Source organism: Eulemur rufifrons, chromosome 24 (genome assembly GCF_041146395.1).
Source record: "Eulemur rufifrons isolate Redbay chromosome 24, OSU_ERuf_1, whole genome shotgun sequence".
Classification (NCBI taxonomy): domain Eukaryota; kingdom Metazoa; phylum Chordata; class Mammalia; order Primates; family Lemuridae; genus Eulemur; species Eulemur rufifrons.
In genome coordinates this window covers 5,501,838-5,515,132 of record NC_091006.1, presented here as the reverse complement: position 1 = coordinate 5,515,132, position 13,295 = coordinate 5,501,838, and the positions used below count along the sequence as shown (strand labels likewise).

General features: G+C 38.3%; 1 protein-coding gene across 3 annotated transcripts; it reads right to left on the bottom strand.

The window, feature by feature from the left end:
• Positions 1-2,274: 2,274 nt before the first annotated feature.
• LOC138374778 (zinc finger protein 585A-like) lies at positions 2,275-12,518 on the bottom strand. 3 transcript variants are annotated; one of them, XM_069457909.1, is made up of 5 exons: positions 12,369-12,518; positions 11,156-11,370; positions 6,512-6,638; positions 6,142-6,234; positions 2,275-4,548 (listed from the first exon to the last, which is right to left on the bottom strand). In XM_069457909.1, the coding sequence occupies exons 2-5, from the start codon at positions 11,225-11,227 to the stop codon at positions 2,531-2,533; spliced, it is 2,310 nt and encodes a 769-aa protein (XP_069314010.1). In that variant the 5' UTR covers positions 11,228-11,370; positions 12,369-12,518; the 3' UTR covers positions 2,275-2,530. The 3 variants fall into 3 exon arrangements, with proteins under 3 accessions (XP_069314010.1, XP_069314008.1, XP_069314011.1); XM_069457907.1 differs by lacking the exon at positions 12,369-12,518 and having other exon boundaries at positions 11,156-11,851; XM_069457910.1 differs by lacking the exon at positions 12,369-12,518 and having other exon boundaries at positions 6,512-6,597; positions 11,156-11,851.
• Positions 12,519-13,295: the final 777 nt, after the last annotated feature.

Here is a 13,295-nt window from a genome sequence, read left to right as displayed (position 1 = left end):
GGGGAAGAGGTAATGAGATCTCCAGTCACTATTTTTTAGAATTCATGAAAGGGGATGTAACACACAGGAATAAGGTAAAGGGGGGTTAATGGAGAGTGTCCAGACATTGTTCTGGGGTAGGATAAGAAGGGGAGAAAGTGGTGATCTCCAGACACTTTCCAGAGGATCAGCAGACATTGTCCTAAGTTGGGGATAATAGTGGGTCACAAGACCTCCTAAATTGGGGGAATAATCATGAAGCCACCGATACACTACTGGATGAGGTAAAGGGAGGTTAAGAGTGGATCAGCAGATATTGTAAGATGAGGAAGGGCATATACTGGATCATCAAGTACCGTGAAGGAGTGAGATGAAGGAGAGCTAATGATGGATCAGCAGACATTGATCTAAGGTGGGGTAATAGGATGTGTCACCAAGCATTGCTTGATTAGGGGTTGGGGGTTAAAGAGGAAGCCCTGGCCCTGTTCCCTTCATGAGGTTCTGTACCTTGGCCTCGGTCCTTACCTCTCCATCCTGCCCTTCACAAAGGCAAGACCATCTCTGCACAGTCCAACTATTTCCCACTCCCTGCACTGCCAATGGACTGGACCCAGACAAACCTTTCTGCTGGTATCAGAGGGGCCACAGAGTAGCTTAACATTCAGTCAGACCAGACCATATGCCAGCATCTGTGAGGACACTGCTGCCTATTTAGGTAGGGTTGGACACCTAATATCCAAGGAAGATCCACCTGTCACTCTCGGCCCCTCCTTATTATTGGCTTCGGGCAACTTTCTTTGGGCAAGATGAGCAGGCGTGTACACTGGGTTCTGGGGGGAGTGGGGACCTGTCAAAATACAACTGGGACAGGGCAGAGCTGCGCATGCAGAGGAAGAATGAGCAGGGATTTTGCAATCACTTTGGAGCTTTGGGATTTTGGAATCATGGCAGGGAATCCTGGAAGCAAGCACCCACATGGGATTTCTCATACCTCAGTTATCATTCTTTAAATGGGATGGCATCAGGCCAAAACGTTTACACTGACTCTTGACCTTTGGGGTCAGGAAGGGACACAGCCCAGGTAGACTAGAGGTGAGGAACCCTGGTGTGTTTCAAGCAAATTGGTTCTCCCTACTAGAGCATCTCATACTGCCACATAGAAACAGAGGGAAGTGATGTGATGAGCAGGGGTCAACATGCTGTAATGTGCATTTATGGAATGCCTGCTGTATGGCAGACATGACTCTAGGTTCCTAATGGTGAACACGGAAAAATGTTCTAGTGTGGAAGCCATAGACAAATAAGCAAAATATACAATGCACCGTGGTTGTAAGTGCTGTGGAGAAGAATAAAGGAGGAAGGGTAAGGGGCTGGAATTTTAAACCAGACAGGCAGAGAAGGGCAGGGAAAGCCTGTGAGGTGTCATGGGAGGAAAGACATGAGGGAGCAAGCCACACAGATATAATAAAGAACTGCTCTTTGGAGAGGTAACTGCAAATGCAAAGGAACTGAGCCAGGAACTGAATGGATGTGTTTGACATACATGGGGGAGAATGTTCTTGTGGAGTATATGACACAAAGATGGACACAGAGCAGACAGTGAACATATGCTGGTGTTGGTTTTAATATGAGCTATTCATTTGTTATGAAAGCCACATCCTTAAGGAAGGCAAATGAGTTGGAAAAACTATGACAGCAGAAGGGAGACTTCAGTTAACCAGGTGACCTGAAAATTCTTACCTTAGGAGTTTTCCTGAGTGTAGTGGAAGTTCACAAGACAACATGCTGCAGATGAAGAGACAATGTACAGATGACTTGAGAGGCTCAGAGACATTACTAGTGGCTGATGAGAGTGGCTGCAAGTCATGGTGGTAGATAACAATATAGAGTCTGAGGCTTGTGTCTGTATACACAAGGAATATTTTTATTGCAGTATCTCTTTTTGGATAAAAATATGCAGTGGCAGATTAGATACACACAACTGTGTTAGATTCAAAAAAAAAGAATGAAAAATCACCCACAATTCTGTCAGATGATGTGTCTGCAATAAACAACTCACAGAACATAGGACTTATTACCACCACATATATTATGTTGTTTTAGCATTCAGTTTATTGGCACTGTACATATTCCACAGGAAACAGAATTATCTTTAACATAACTTAATATCATCTTTCTTATGAAGAATTTGGTAACAGTGTTGTATTGTAGTTTTCTTGAGAAGGCTTTTTATTTCTTTCTCTCTCTCTCTCTCTCTATATATATATATTATTATTATTTTTTTTTTTTTTGAGAAGGCTTTTTCTAATCAACCCAATTGACTTGGTTCCTTCTCAGGATGAATGTTCCAAGGTTTAATCAGGCTAGTGACAATGTGGGAAGCTTCCCTCACCTCATTCAGTGCTTTCTCAGACATCCTTTTCTGAACAATAATGTGTGACATTCTGATGTGGGCATTTCTAGTTCAAATAATATACATATTTTCTTGCTGCATGGATCAATAATATACAATCAAACCTGTCCTCAGTGAGGTTTTCTCACTCTCTTTATCTCAGGTGTGAATACTCTGATGCATGTTGAGCACTGATTTCTGAAAGAAGCCTTTCCCACAGACTGCACACTTGTAGGGTTTGTCTCCAGTGTGTGTTGTCCGGTGTTTATTCAAATTTGACCTATTGCTAAAGGCCTTCCCACACTCAGCACACACATAAGGCTTCTCTCCTGTGTGAATTCGCTGATGCACCTGGAGCTGTGATTTCTTAGTGAAAGATTTCCCACAGTCACTGCATTCATAAGGTTTCTCCCCAGTATGAATTCTATGATGTGTAATCAACTCTGACTTCTGTCTGAAGGTCTTCCCACATTCAGAGCACATGTAGGGCTTTTCTCCTGTGTGAGTTTTCTGGTGTTTACTGAGATTAGACCTGCCACTAAAGGCTTTCCCACACTCAGCACACACATAGGGTTTCTCTCCTGTGTGAATTGGCTGATGCACCAGGAGCTGAGACTTGGAGGTGAAGGATTTTCCACAATCACTGCATTCATAAGGTTTCTCTCCAGTGTGAATTCTCTGGTGAGTAATAAAGTTTGACTTCCGGATGAACGCTCTTCCACACTCAGTGCAAACGTAAGGTTTTTCTCCTGTGTGAATCTTCTGATGCACAATGAGTATTGATTTCTGGTTGAAAGCTTTCCCACATTCATGGCATTCATATTGTCTCTCTCCAGTATGAATTTTCTGGTGTATAGTGAGGTTTGACTTCTGTGTGAAGGCTTTTCCACAGGTACTACATGCATACGGTTTCTCTCCAGTATGGATTCTCTGATGTGTAATCAAGTCTGACCTCTGAGTGAAGGCCTTTCCACATTTAGAACAAATATAGGCTTTCTCTCCTGTGTGAGTTTTCTGATGTGTAATTAGATTTGACCTGCTGGTGAAAGCCTTTCCACATTTATTGCACATATAGGGTTTTTCTCCTGTGTGAATCCGTTTATGCACATGGAGTTGTGACTTGGAAGTAAAGAATTTCCCACACTGACAACATTCATAAGGTTTCTCTCCAGTATGAATTATTTGATGTGCAACCAAGTGTGCCTTCCGGATAAAGGCTAGACCACATTTCATGCATACATATGATTTTTCTCCCGTATGAATTCTCTGATGCACTGTGAGTGTTGACTTCTGAGTGAAGGCTTTTCCACAGTCACTGCATTCATAAGGCTTCTCTCCAGTGTGAATTCTCTGATGTATAATCAACTCTGACCTGTAGGTAAATGCCTTCCCACATTCAGTGCATATGAAGGATTTCTCTCTAATTTTAACTTTCTCATGTGTAATGAGGTTGGAACTATTATTGAAGACCTTCTCATATTTGGCACTTACATAGGGCTTCACTTTTGTGTGAATTTGTTGATGTACCTGAAGTTGGGACTTGGAAACGAAGGATTGCCCACAGCGACTGCATTCATATGGTTTTTCTCCAATATGAATTCTTTGATGTGCAATCAATTGTGTCTTCTGGATGAAGGCCTGTCCACATTCAATACATATGTAAGATCCCTCACTTGTATGAATTTCCTCATGTATCTGGAGGGTAGACTTTTGTGTGAAGGCTTTGCCACAATCTCTACATTCAGGGTCTCTCTGTCCAGTATGAATTTTCTCATGTACACTGAGATCTGAGTCATAAGGGAAGCCTCTCCCACATTCACTGCATTCACAGAGACTTTCTCTGGTATGAATTCTCTGATGCCTAAAGACAGAAGATGCTTGGAAAAGGGATTTTCCACATTCATTGCCTTTGTACGGCTTGTCTTTAGTATGGGTTTTTTGATGTGTAATGAATTCTGACTTCTGCACAAAAGCCTTGCCACATTCAATACATACATACAGTTTTTCTCCTGTATGACCTTTCAGATGTACCTTGAACTGTAACTTTTGGGTGAAGATCGTTTGAAATTTGGCACATTTGTTGAAGTTGTCTCCAGAATGTATTTTCTGATGTTGAGGGGATGTTTGTTTATAACTTGGGATTTTTCCACATTGATTATGGTCCAGTAATTTTTCTCCTGTTGGAATACACTTATGGTCAGTACAGGAAGAAATTTAACCATTTTGATAATCTTTAAATTTTAACATTATTTTGATTATGATGCTATAAATCTAAATTATGCTTCAAACATTTCCAAATGGGTCACATTAATGGGTTGGTTCTTTAGAGGAATGAGATATATGGGCTCACAGGAATTATTTTTCTAATGCACTTATATTCATAATACTTCTTTGTAGTATGACTTGATGACAGCAACGCCACTTAAATATTTATTTTCTATTTGCTGATAGGTCTCTATCTGGTCACCAATCTGGCACAATTCTTCTACATTCAAATACAACCTAATATCATTGCTATCATCACCTTCCCTTTTAATACAAAAGAAGGTTTTTTTCAGAGATTCTGTGCTATATATATGAAACGAAAACTTCCCTTCTCAAAGGAGAAACAGGTGATTTTAACTCAAAGAACAGCTAGCAGCAGGGAGTGGGCGGTACAAATGGCTCATCCAGATTCAACACAGAGAAAAGGGTGAGGGTGGGTAATCTTATGAAGAGGGAGGGGATAGTGTTTTGATAGGCAAGAAGAAATAAACTAGATGAACACACTGCAGCATGGATTGAAGTGGAAAAAGTAAGGCAAAGAAAAAGATATAGAGCACTGCAACATTTATATAAAGCGATGATACAGAACTCTAATTCACTTTAAATTTTACAATATGCATGAATTCACAGATGTTTCCATCATCTAAAACAGGGGCTTATGGTGGGAATTGAGATTGGTGTGGAGAAAGGATAAAAAAGAGATTAAATCCAAATAAAATTAAGAGAGAATCCTCACCCAGAATCATGGTGATAGTGTGCCCTAAACACAGGACTATGATTAAATTCAAATCTCATTGGACAAAGTACAAAAACAAAGCAATAACAAAAAAAACCCAACCAACTAGAGAGACCCAGTCCATGTGGAATCCCTCAGTCAGCATTAGAAGAAATGCTGGAAGGGTGATTAATAACATCAAACACATCAGAAAGATACTCCCCAAGATTAAATGACAGTGACCCCCAATTCATCCGTTAGATGGACAGCATGGACAATTGGGAAGAAGTGAGAAATCTCAACGCAGTGCCTATGGAAAAAAGAGGAAGAGAGCCTGATTGGATATGAAGTTATAAGGCATCTTACAGTGAGAAAGAAATAAAAAGGGACTTATAGGAGTAGGAGTGTGTAACACATAATATTAATTGTGAAAGGAAGCAGATCCATGAATGCCTAAATGTATAAAGAAGGACTCTAAGACTATGGGGAAGGTAAAAAAAAAAAAGAATGTTAGAGAAAAAGTGTATAATCAAGAAAGAAAGATCTTTAATGAGGCACACTTGCACATGATTGAGAATCCAAAAAGCCAAAGAAGACAGAAATGACAAAGGTCATCTAGGTAGAAGGCATTTAGTTATCTAAGAGGCCAATGTCAAGGATTCTCAAGCAATACAAAAAATTCAGAACCTTCCAGAAGAGCCACCTTAATAGCATTTCAAAGGTACCAGTCTTTGTCAAGACAGCTGAGATTTATTCCCATCTCCCACCTACCTGGGTCACACTGACTCACCTGGACAACTCTGATGTGGACTCTCACCCTGCAATGCCCACGGCTCCTTTCCTTGCTCCAACATGACAACCTCTGCTCTGGGAACTTGGTACCCTGTACGTGGGAAATGATAAAGGACTGGGTCAAGCTAATCATGTTTCAAAGTACAATCTATAAAGTCTTATTGTTCAATGAGGATTTATTCAGAAAAGTAACCATATATCTCTAAGCATAAAGTAATATTCTGAGTGCTCTAAAGGGATAAACAATCCTGGACAAAAACCAAGGACAAACCAATACCTATTTAAGATGCTTCACAGCATTCATTTAACAGAGAATGGGAACACTCTCAGTGAGGCCTCCTTTCAGATACCAAGGTGACTATGCTTACCCACTGAGAGCAGGTGGCTGTAGGTCTCCAGCATCACATCCTGGTAGAGGTTTCTCTGAGAGGGGTCGAGGTGCTGCCATTCCTCTCTGCTGAAATCTATAGCCACATCCCTGAAGGACACTGATCCCTGCAAGGGCATGTTCTTGTTCAATGTGAATAGTTAGCTTTAGGGGATGGAGAGACTATATTTAGAAATATGGAACATGGGTTTTGTGGTTGTTTTTAATTTACCTCTTCTTTCTAAAAAGTTACGTCCCATTTCTCTAATATTTTATTAGATATTAGATGGTACCCCTTGGTACCATTATTATCATTTTACTTTACTTACTTTATCACACATCTACCCATCTTTTCATTTGTCCATTGATCCATCTTACTTTTTTTTGCATTTCAAAGTAAATTGCAGATAGCACTACACTTCCTCCTAAATAACTTCAGAATGCAAATTAGTAACTACAGTATAATATTTTTTGGGAAAATTTACATAGAGTTAAATGCAACAATCTTTAGTGTATCATTTACATCTTTGACAAATATATACACACCTGTGTAATACATGAACTTTTAAGAAATGACATTATATATAGGGTACATATTAAATATCTACTTTTATGTATTTTGTGGAAGACAGATATCCAATAAAGAATTCCTGCTATTTGTTCTGTACTATAGTCAGTCAATTACTTGTTTTTCCAAACTGGCAACTGAAATAGGCTATCTTTTAGTATTATAGTGACTGGAGGAACGAATGAACTGTGATACACTTTCTGAGAATCCTAAATGGCTAATTTAGGATTAGCCATTATGCTAGTCCTGGGAACTTAGAAATGAATGATTTATGCTTCTAATCTTCTATCAACTTAAAAAACTTGGAAAATAAACAGGACTGAACTTTGAAAAAAGGAAGACATAAGTTCATTAAGGTCTTGAAAAGATCTCTATGTAGGACACACTGAAGCCCCAAAAGAAGAAAAAGTGCATTCTGCGTGAGGAAGTAAGTTTACACTCCACAGAGTTGAAGAATTTAAGCTGGAACATAAGAGTAATATAGAATATGGGGTGAGGGGGCCATTCCCCAGAAAAGACATGAACAATGGTGGAGAGAGAAAATACACAATGAGTTGGGGGAACTGCAAATAGCTCAGTATAAATGGACAGACGTCTGCATGATGTGTTACAAAGGTGATTATAAGAAAAATAGTTTGACAACAGATAAGAATGGATTTTTTACTTTAAGTAAAGGTAATTAAGGTAATTAGATTTATTATTTTATTTTTTCTATAGGCTCCATATTATAAAATAACCAAACAACTTATAAGGAAAAGTTCTTTATAGAATGATTCTAGCTAAGAAGTTAGGATAAAATAAAAATATCATTATTTACAACTACTAATGAAATAATGGATTTAGACAATAATCATTAATGGTTGCTGAACTTCTTCATTTGAAAGGCTGAAGAGAAGCGTATAATGGATGGATCAGCTAAAAACATCTGCATCCACCCATCAATTTTAACATCATAAAAAGAGAAATTACCAGATATTATGTGCCTCCTGACATGATATATTAATAGTAATTAATTTCACTACACCACCTATAAAGTATTCTTGCAAAAAAAAGCCAACCTGGGTTCATCAAGCCTCTAGATCTAATTCAAAGGAAATAGGAATATATTGAACAATATCAAGACCAAAACATCAGCTAAATCCAGAAGACAGCAAATGACTCATTTCCTGAAAACATAAATTAGAAGAGAAACAACATGGAGGGGAATCTTTTATTACAATAGACTTAATTGTCATACTAAACAAATACAACTTGTGGGCCTTTTTTGGCTCTTAATTAAAATTAACAGCTGGAACCCATTCTACTAAGTGGAGTAGCCCAAGAATGGAAAAACAAGCACCACATGTACTCACCATCAAATTGGTATTAACTTTTCAACACTTAAGTGCATATATAGTAATAACATTCATCAGGTGTCAGGCAGATGGGAGGGGGAAGGAGGGGATGGGTATAAACACATGTAATGGGTGCGATGCACATCATTTGGGGGATGGACACGCTTGAAGCTCTGACTCAGGTAGGGCAAGGGCAATATATACAACGTAAACCCTGCAATATGTTGAAATAATATAATAAAAAAAAGAACCAACATTAAAAAAACATTTATGACACATTTAGAGAAATTCAAACAATGGATATTACATAATATGAAGGGACTATAGTTATTTTGTTTTAGAGCTTACTGGTTATGCTAAACAAAAGGGAAAAATCTTAGGTATAGAAGTATTAAATAACTATTTCTCCTGTTTTGTTACATACTTTGGTTATATTAAATATTTATCTGTACTCCCTTTCCTTGATCATTACCATGTAGAAGCAACTTGTGTTTCTGTTAAACATCTCTATCAACTATTTTTCTTCTCTGTGATTGATTTCTTTCCTTATGTTTTTTCAGTCCTTACTGTTCTTTTATCTTTATTGACTTGTTCTTTTCCTAACTTCTTCAGTTAAAACCATAACTCACATTTTGTCTTTATTTTTTTTTCCCCAAACTTCCAGGATTCCTTAAAAAGGCATTTAAATCTGTATTTTTTCCATCTACAGTGTAGCTCTATGACACAAATTTTAAATGTAGGACTTCACTGAATTTTTTTAAATTGTGAAAAAAATATAAAATTAAAATGCCAAAATGTCCAGTTCAGTGGCATTAAGTTTATTCACATTGTTTTCCAAGAACCTGTTATTTTTTTATTTGTAATATAATGCTCTTGGTAAGAAAACAGATTCAATGTTATAGCAAAGGTTTATACCTTTTTTTCCTGCTTTGATCAATGTTTTTGAGAGTACTGTGATAAAATGGCCAATGGAATATTTAATGATTCTGTTCATTTTTAGCTAATACAGCTCAAAGATACATTATTAGCTAATAAATGTCAACAATTTTATAATTCTTTGGATGTTATTCCTTTTATAAATATGAACCACCAATCTTCATCCCTTTAGGTATTTTTCATCTTAAATTCCTTTTGATCTGTTCCTAAAATTGCTGCCATAGCTTTCGTTTGGTTCTTGTTTCTAAGTCAATCTTTTTCCATTCTTTTATGTTTAAATGAGGACAAAATTAGGCCCTCACAGGTGAGAGGTGGCCTGGTACTATCAGTTAAACCTCAGTGTTCCTAGAAGATAGCCTGGCAGGATCAGCTAAGACATGGTATTCCCCATGGTACTACACAAAACAATCCCACACAACACCAACTCTCTTTAGTCTGCCTAATACAAGTGACTGCTGCTTCTTTGCCAATGATATCTTATGCCTAAATCCATTTTTCCTATCTTCTAGATTAAAATTATTAATATGCCCAATCATAAAACTGCCCAGCAGCAAAAGAAATAGAGGTTCACTGGGATTCATCTGGCACCCTCACTGCATGTGACTAAACTGTAAAATGAAATTCCACTACTTCTTGTGTGTCTAATAGAATACAAGAATGTCCACTGTATATTGTTCATAACATCTTTTGTATTTTGCCAAACATTTAAAAAGCAATGTGAAAGCTGGGCACAGTGGCTCACACCTGTAATCCTAGCATTTTGGGAGGCCAAGGAGGGAGGATCGCTTTAGCCCAGGAGTTTGAGATTGCAGTGAGCTATGATTACACCACTGCACTCTAGCCCAGGCAACAGAGCAAGAACCTGTCTCAAAGAAAAAAAGGCAATGTGGTTAAAAGTTTGTTTACTATGCTATTCTTTGTGAAATCAAAAGAAAAAATTTGTATTAATAGTTGTTTTCACTTGCATAGAGAACTAACAAGACTAATAAAACTGGTCATCTATATAGGGAGACATGGGCAAGTAGGAGGCAGAAGTGAGAGAACCACAGTCCCATCTTTTCCCTGAATTTATTTCACCATAATACTTTTCAATGTGTTGTTTTTATATATTTCTAATTTTTGAACTAAGTATATATACTGCCCATTCAAAAAATTAAACTATTGCTAATAGTTTAATATCTTTAGAGGGATAAGAAATATTACACCCACGAAATAAGAACAGTATGCTAATAAAAAATATTTAGAAAACAAACGAGAGTTTTTAAAAATAGAATTAAAATATCGACAGTGGTAATGACAATCTCAGTAGAGGAGCTGTAGAACAAGGTAACAAAATATCCCAGAAAGGAAAGCAGGAAAGAAATACAAATAGGGGAGGATAAAAATGGAAAACCAGTATCTAAAAAACAGAAACTTCAAAAACAAAATAAAGAAAATATCTGTGTTTGGGGAAACACTTTAGGAAGACAAGGAGAAATATTTTCAAAATCTTACCAAAAGTGACTTCTAACCAGGAATTCTATCTGCACTACCTTACCAATGTAGTGTGATAACAATATAAACAACAGTTTTCCTTGACAGTCCACCTCTCTCCACTGTTATACAACTGGCCTCTAGAGATGGAGACATTATCCAACTGTTTCTCATTCTTCACAGGAAGATCAAGATTTGTTTCAGGAGCAGTAGGTCTATATATAGTCTGGCTGCTTCCTGTGGCCCATCTGCCTCTGCCCAGAGCTTCTGATAACGGATCAGAGATATCTACTACTGGCATGAATTCTTCCCCCCTGGGACTCTTTATCCTTACCTCGTATGAGCTGCCATAATCCTCTGGAGCCAGAGCTGGGGGTATTTGGGGTGGGGTCCAATTAGCTGGCATGGCCAACTGGGTCACAATCCTAGTTCTCTAGGAAGCCTGAAGCTTAGTGGTCATCTGTGAACTCAAGCAAAGCTGCTGGGAAGAAGTGGGCTGGATTCTGGAGGAAGATCTGGGCCAGGCGCTCCCCAGAGACACTAAGAAACCTGGGAAGATAATGTCTACATAATCAGTCATAAAACATTTACCACATGAACACTTCCTGGATACACCAAGGTGCTGGTCCCTGAGCTACAAACCACAGCATTCGTTCTCAATAGATACCCATAGTTGGGTATGTATTCAAATCACCTGGAGGGCTTGATAAAGCACAGTTAAAACTTCTCAGCCTCATCACCACAGTTTCTGATTCAGTAGGTCTAAGGTAGGGTCCAAGACTTTTCACTTCTAACCTGTACCCAGGTAATGCTGACGTTCTTGGTGCAGGGACCATGCTTTGAGAACCAGTGCTGAAGACCATACAAAGCTTAATAGACTATGTAATAGGTATTAGTCATGGTGAAATATGGGAAAGACCATGAGATTTGGAGTGATAATACTGCTGGTTTGAATTGCAGCTCTGCCACCTTTCAGCTACGAGAATACGAAGTTACTTCAGTTTTAGTTACAGAAATGAGGATCATCATGCCTAGGTCACAGTTATGAAAATTAAATGAGGCCGGGCGCGGTGGCTCACGCCTGTAATCCTAGCACTCTGGGAGGCCGAGGCGGGTGGATCGCTCGAGGTCAGGAGTTCGAGACCAGCCTGAGCAAGAGTGAGACCCCGTCTCTACTAAAAATAGAAAGAAATTATATGGACAACTAAAAAATATATATACAAAAAATTAGCCGGGCATGGTGGTGCATGCCTGTAGTCCCAGCTACTCGGGAGGCTGAGGCAGGAGGATCGCTTGAGCCCAGGAGTTTGAGGTTGCTGTGAGCTAGGCTGAAGCCACGGCACTCACTCTAGCCCGGGCAACAGAGTGAGACTCTGTCTCAAAAAAAAAAAAAAGAAAATTAAATGAGATGATTCTTGTAAAATGCTCAACACCTCCCTGGCACATGAGAATCATGCGATACATATCAGCAATTACCATGCTCTATCAGATATTAAGCCATAATATAGAAAATAATGTAATCAAAACAAGTAAAACAATAAACATACCAGAAAATACTGATCTATACATGTGACAAAAGTGGTATTCAATTGAGTGTCCACAAGACATTCATTGCATAAATGGTGCTGATATAAATGGCCATCCACCTGAAACAAAGCAAACTAGATCTCCATCACAGACTATTCAGAGGAGACAAATTCAAGCAGGACTGAATATTTAAATGTATGTATTTTTAAACCCCAAAAACTATGAAAATAATTTTTAGGAGTTTACGTTAACAGTGTAGTAAGGTACAAAGGATCTTATTACACATGACAGGAAACCCAGAAGCTCTAACAGAAAAAAACACATATTTCTGATTACATATTTCCTAGTTATACATTAAAATACAGCATAAAATAGCATGAAAATATATATAAAAGTTTTCTGATATGTGATGATAGGGTACTTCTAACAAGTCTAATAATCACTAAGCAAAAAAAAAAAAACTTTAAAAGGGATATGAAAATTCACATAAAAGGAAACAAATAGCCATTAACGAAAAAGGTGCCAACTTTAAAATGCACCACAGCAATTAGATATAATTTTCCCTCAGAATTATGAAAACTGTAAAAAAGGAACAAAGTCCAGTGCTGGCAAAGCATTTAGGAAAATGAGTTCTTTCATAAATTGTTAGGGGCAGCTTGAATTGCTATAACAACTTTTGAGCTATTTAGTCATATCTATCATTAAAAAATACAAATAACTGGCCGGGCGCGGTGGCTCACGCCTGTAATCCTAGCACTCTGGGAGGCCGAGGTGGGCGGATCGTTTGAGCTCAGGAGTTCGAGACCAGCCTGAGCAAGAGCGAGACCCCATCTCTACTAAAAATAGAAAGAAATTATATGGACAGCTAAAAATATATATAGAAAAAAAAAATTAGCCGGGCATGGTGGCGCATGCCTGTAGTCCCAGCTACTCGGGAGGCTGAGACA

Coding starts and splice junctions, on each gene's coding strand:
- LOC138374778 (XM_069457909.1), bottom strand. CDS start 11,227: ATGCCAGCTAATTGGACCCCACCCCAAATACCCCCAGCTCTGGCTCCA. Junction 6,235..6,511: donor CAGCCACCTGCTCTCAGTGG/GTAAGCATAGTC, acceptor TCCCACGTACAG/GGTACCAAGTTCCCAGAGCA. Junction 4,549..6,141: donor TCCACATCAGAGTTGTCCAG/GTGAGTCAGTGT, acceptor GTATTCCAACAG/GAGAAAAATTACTGGACCAT.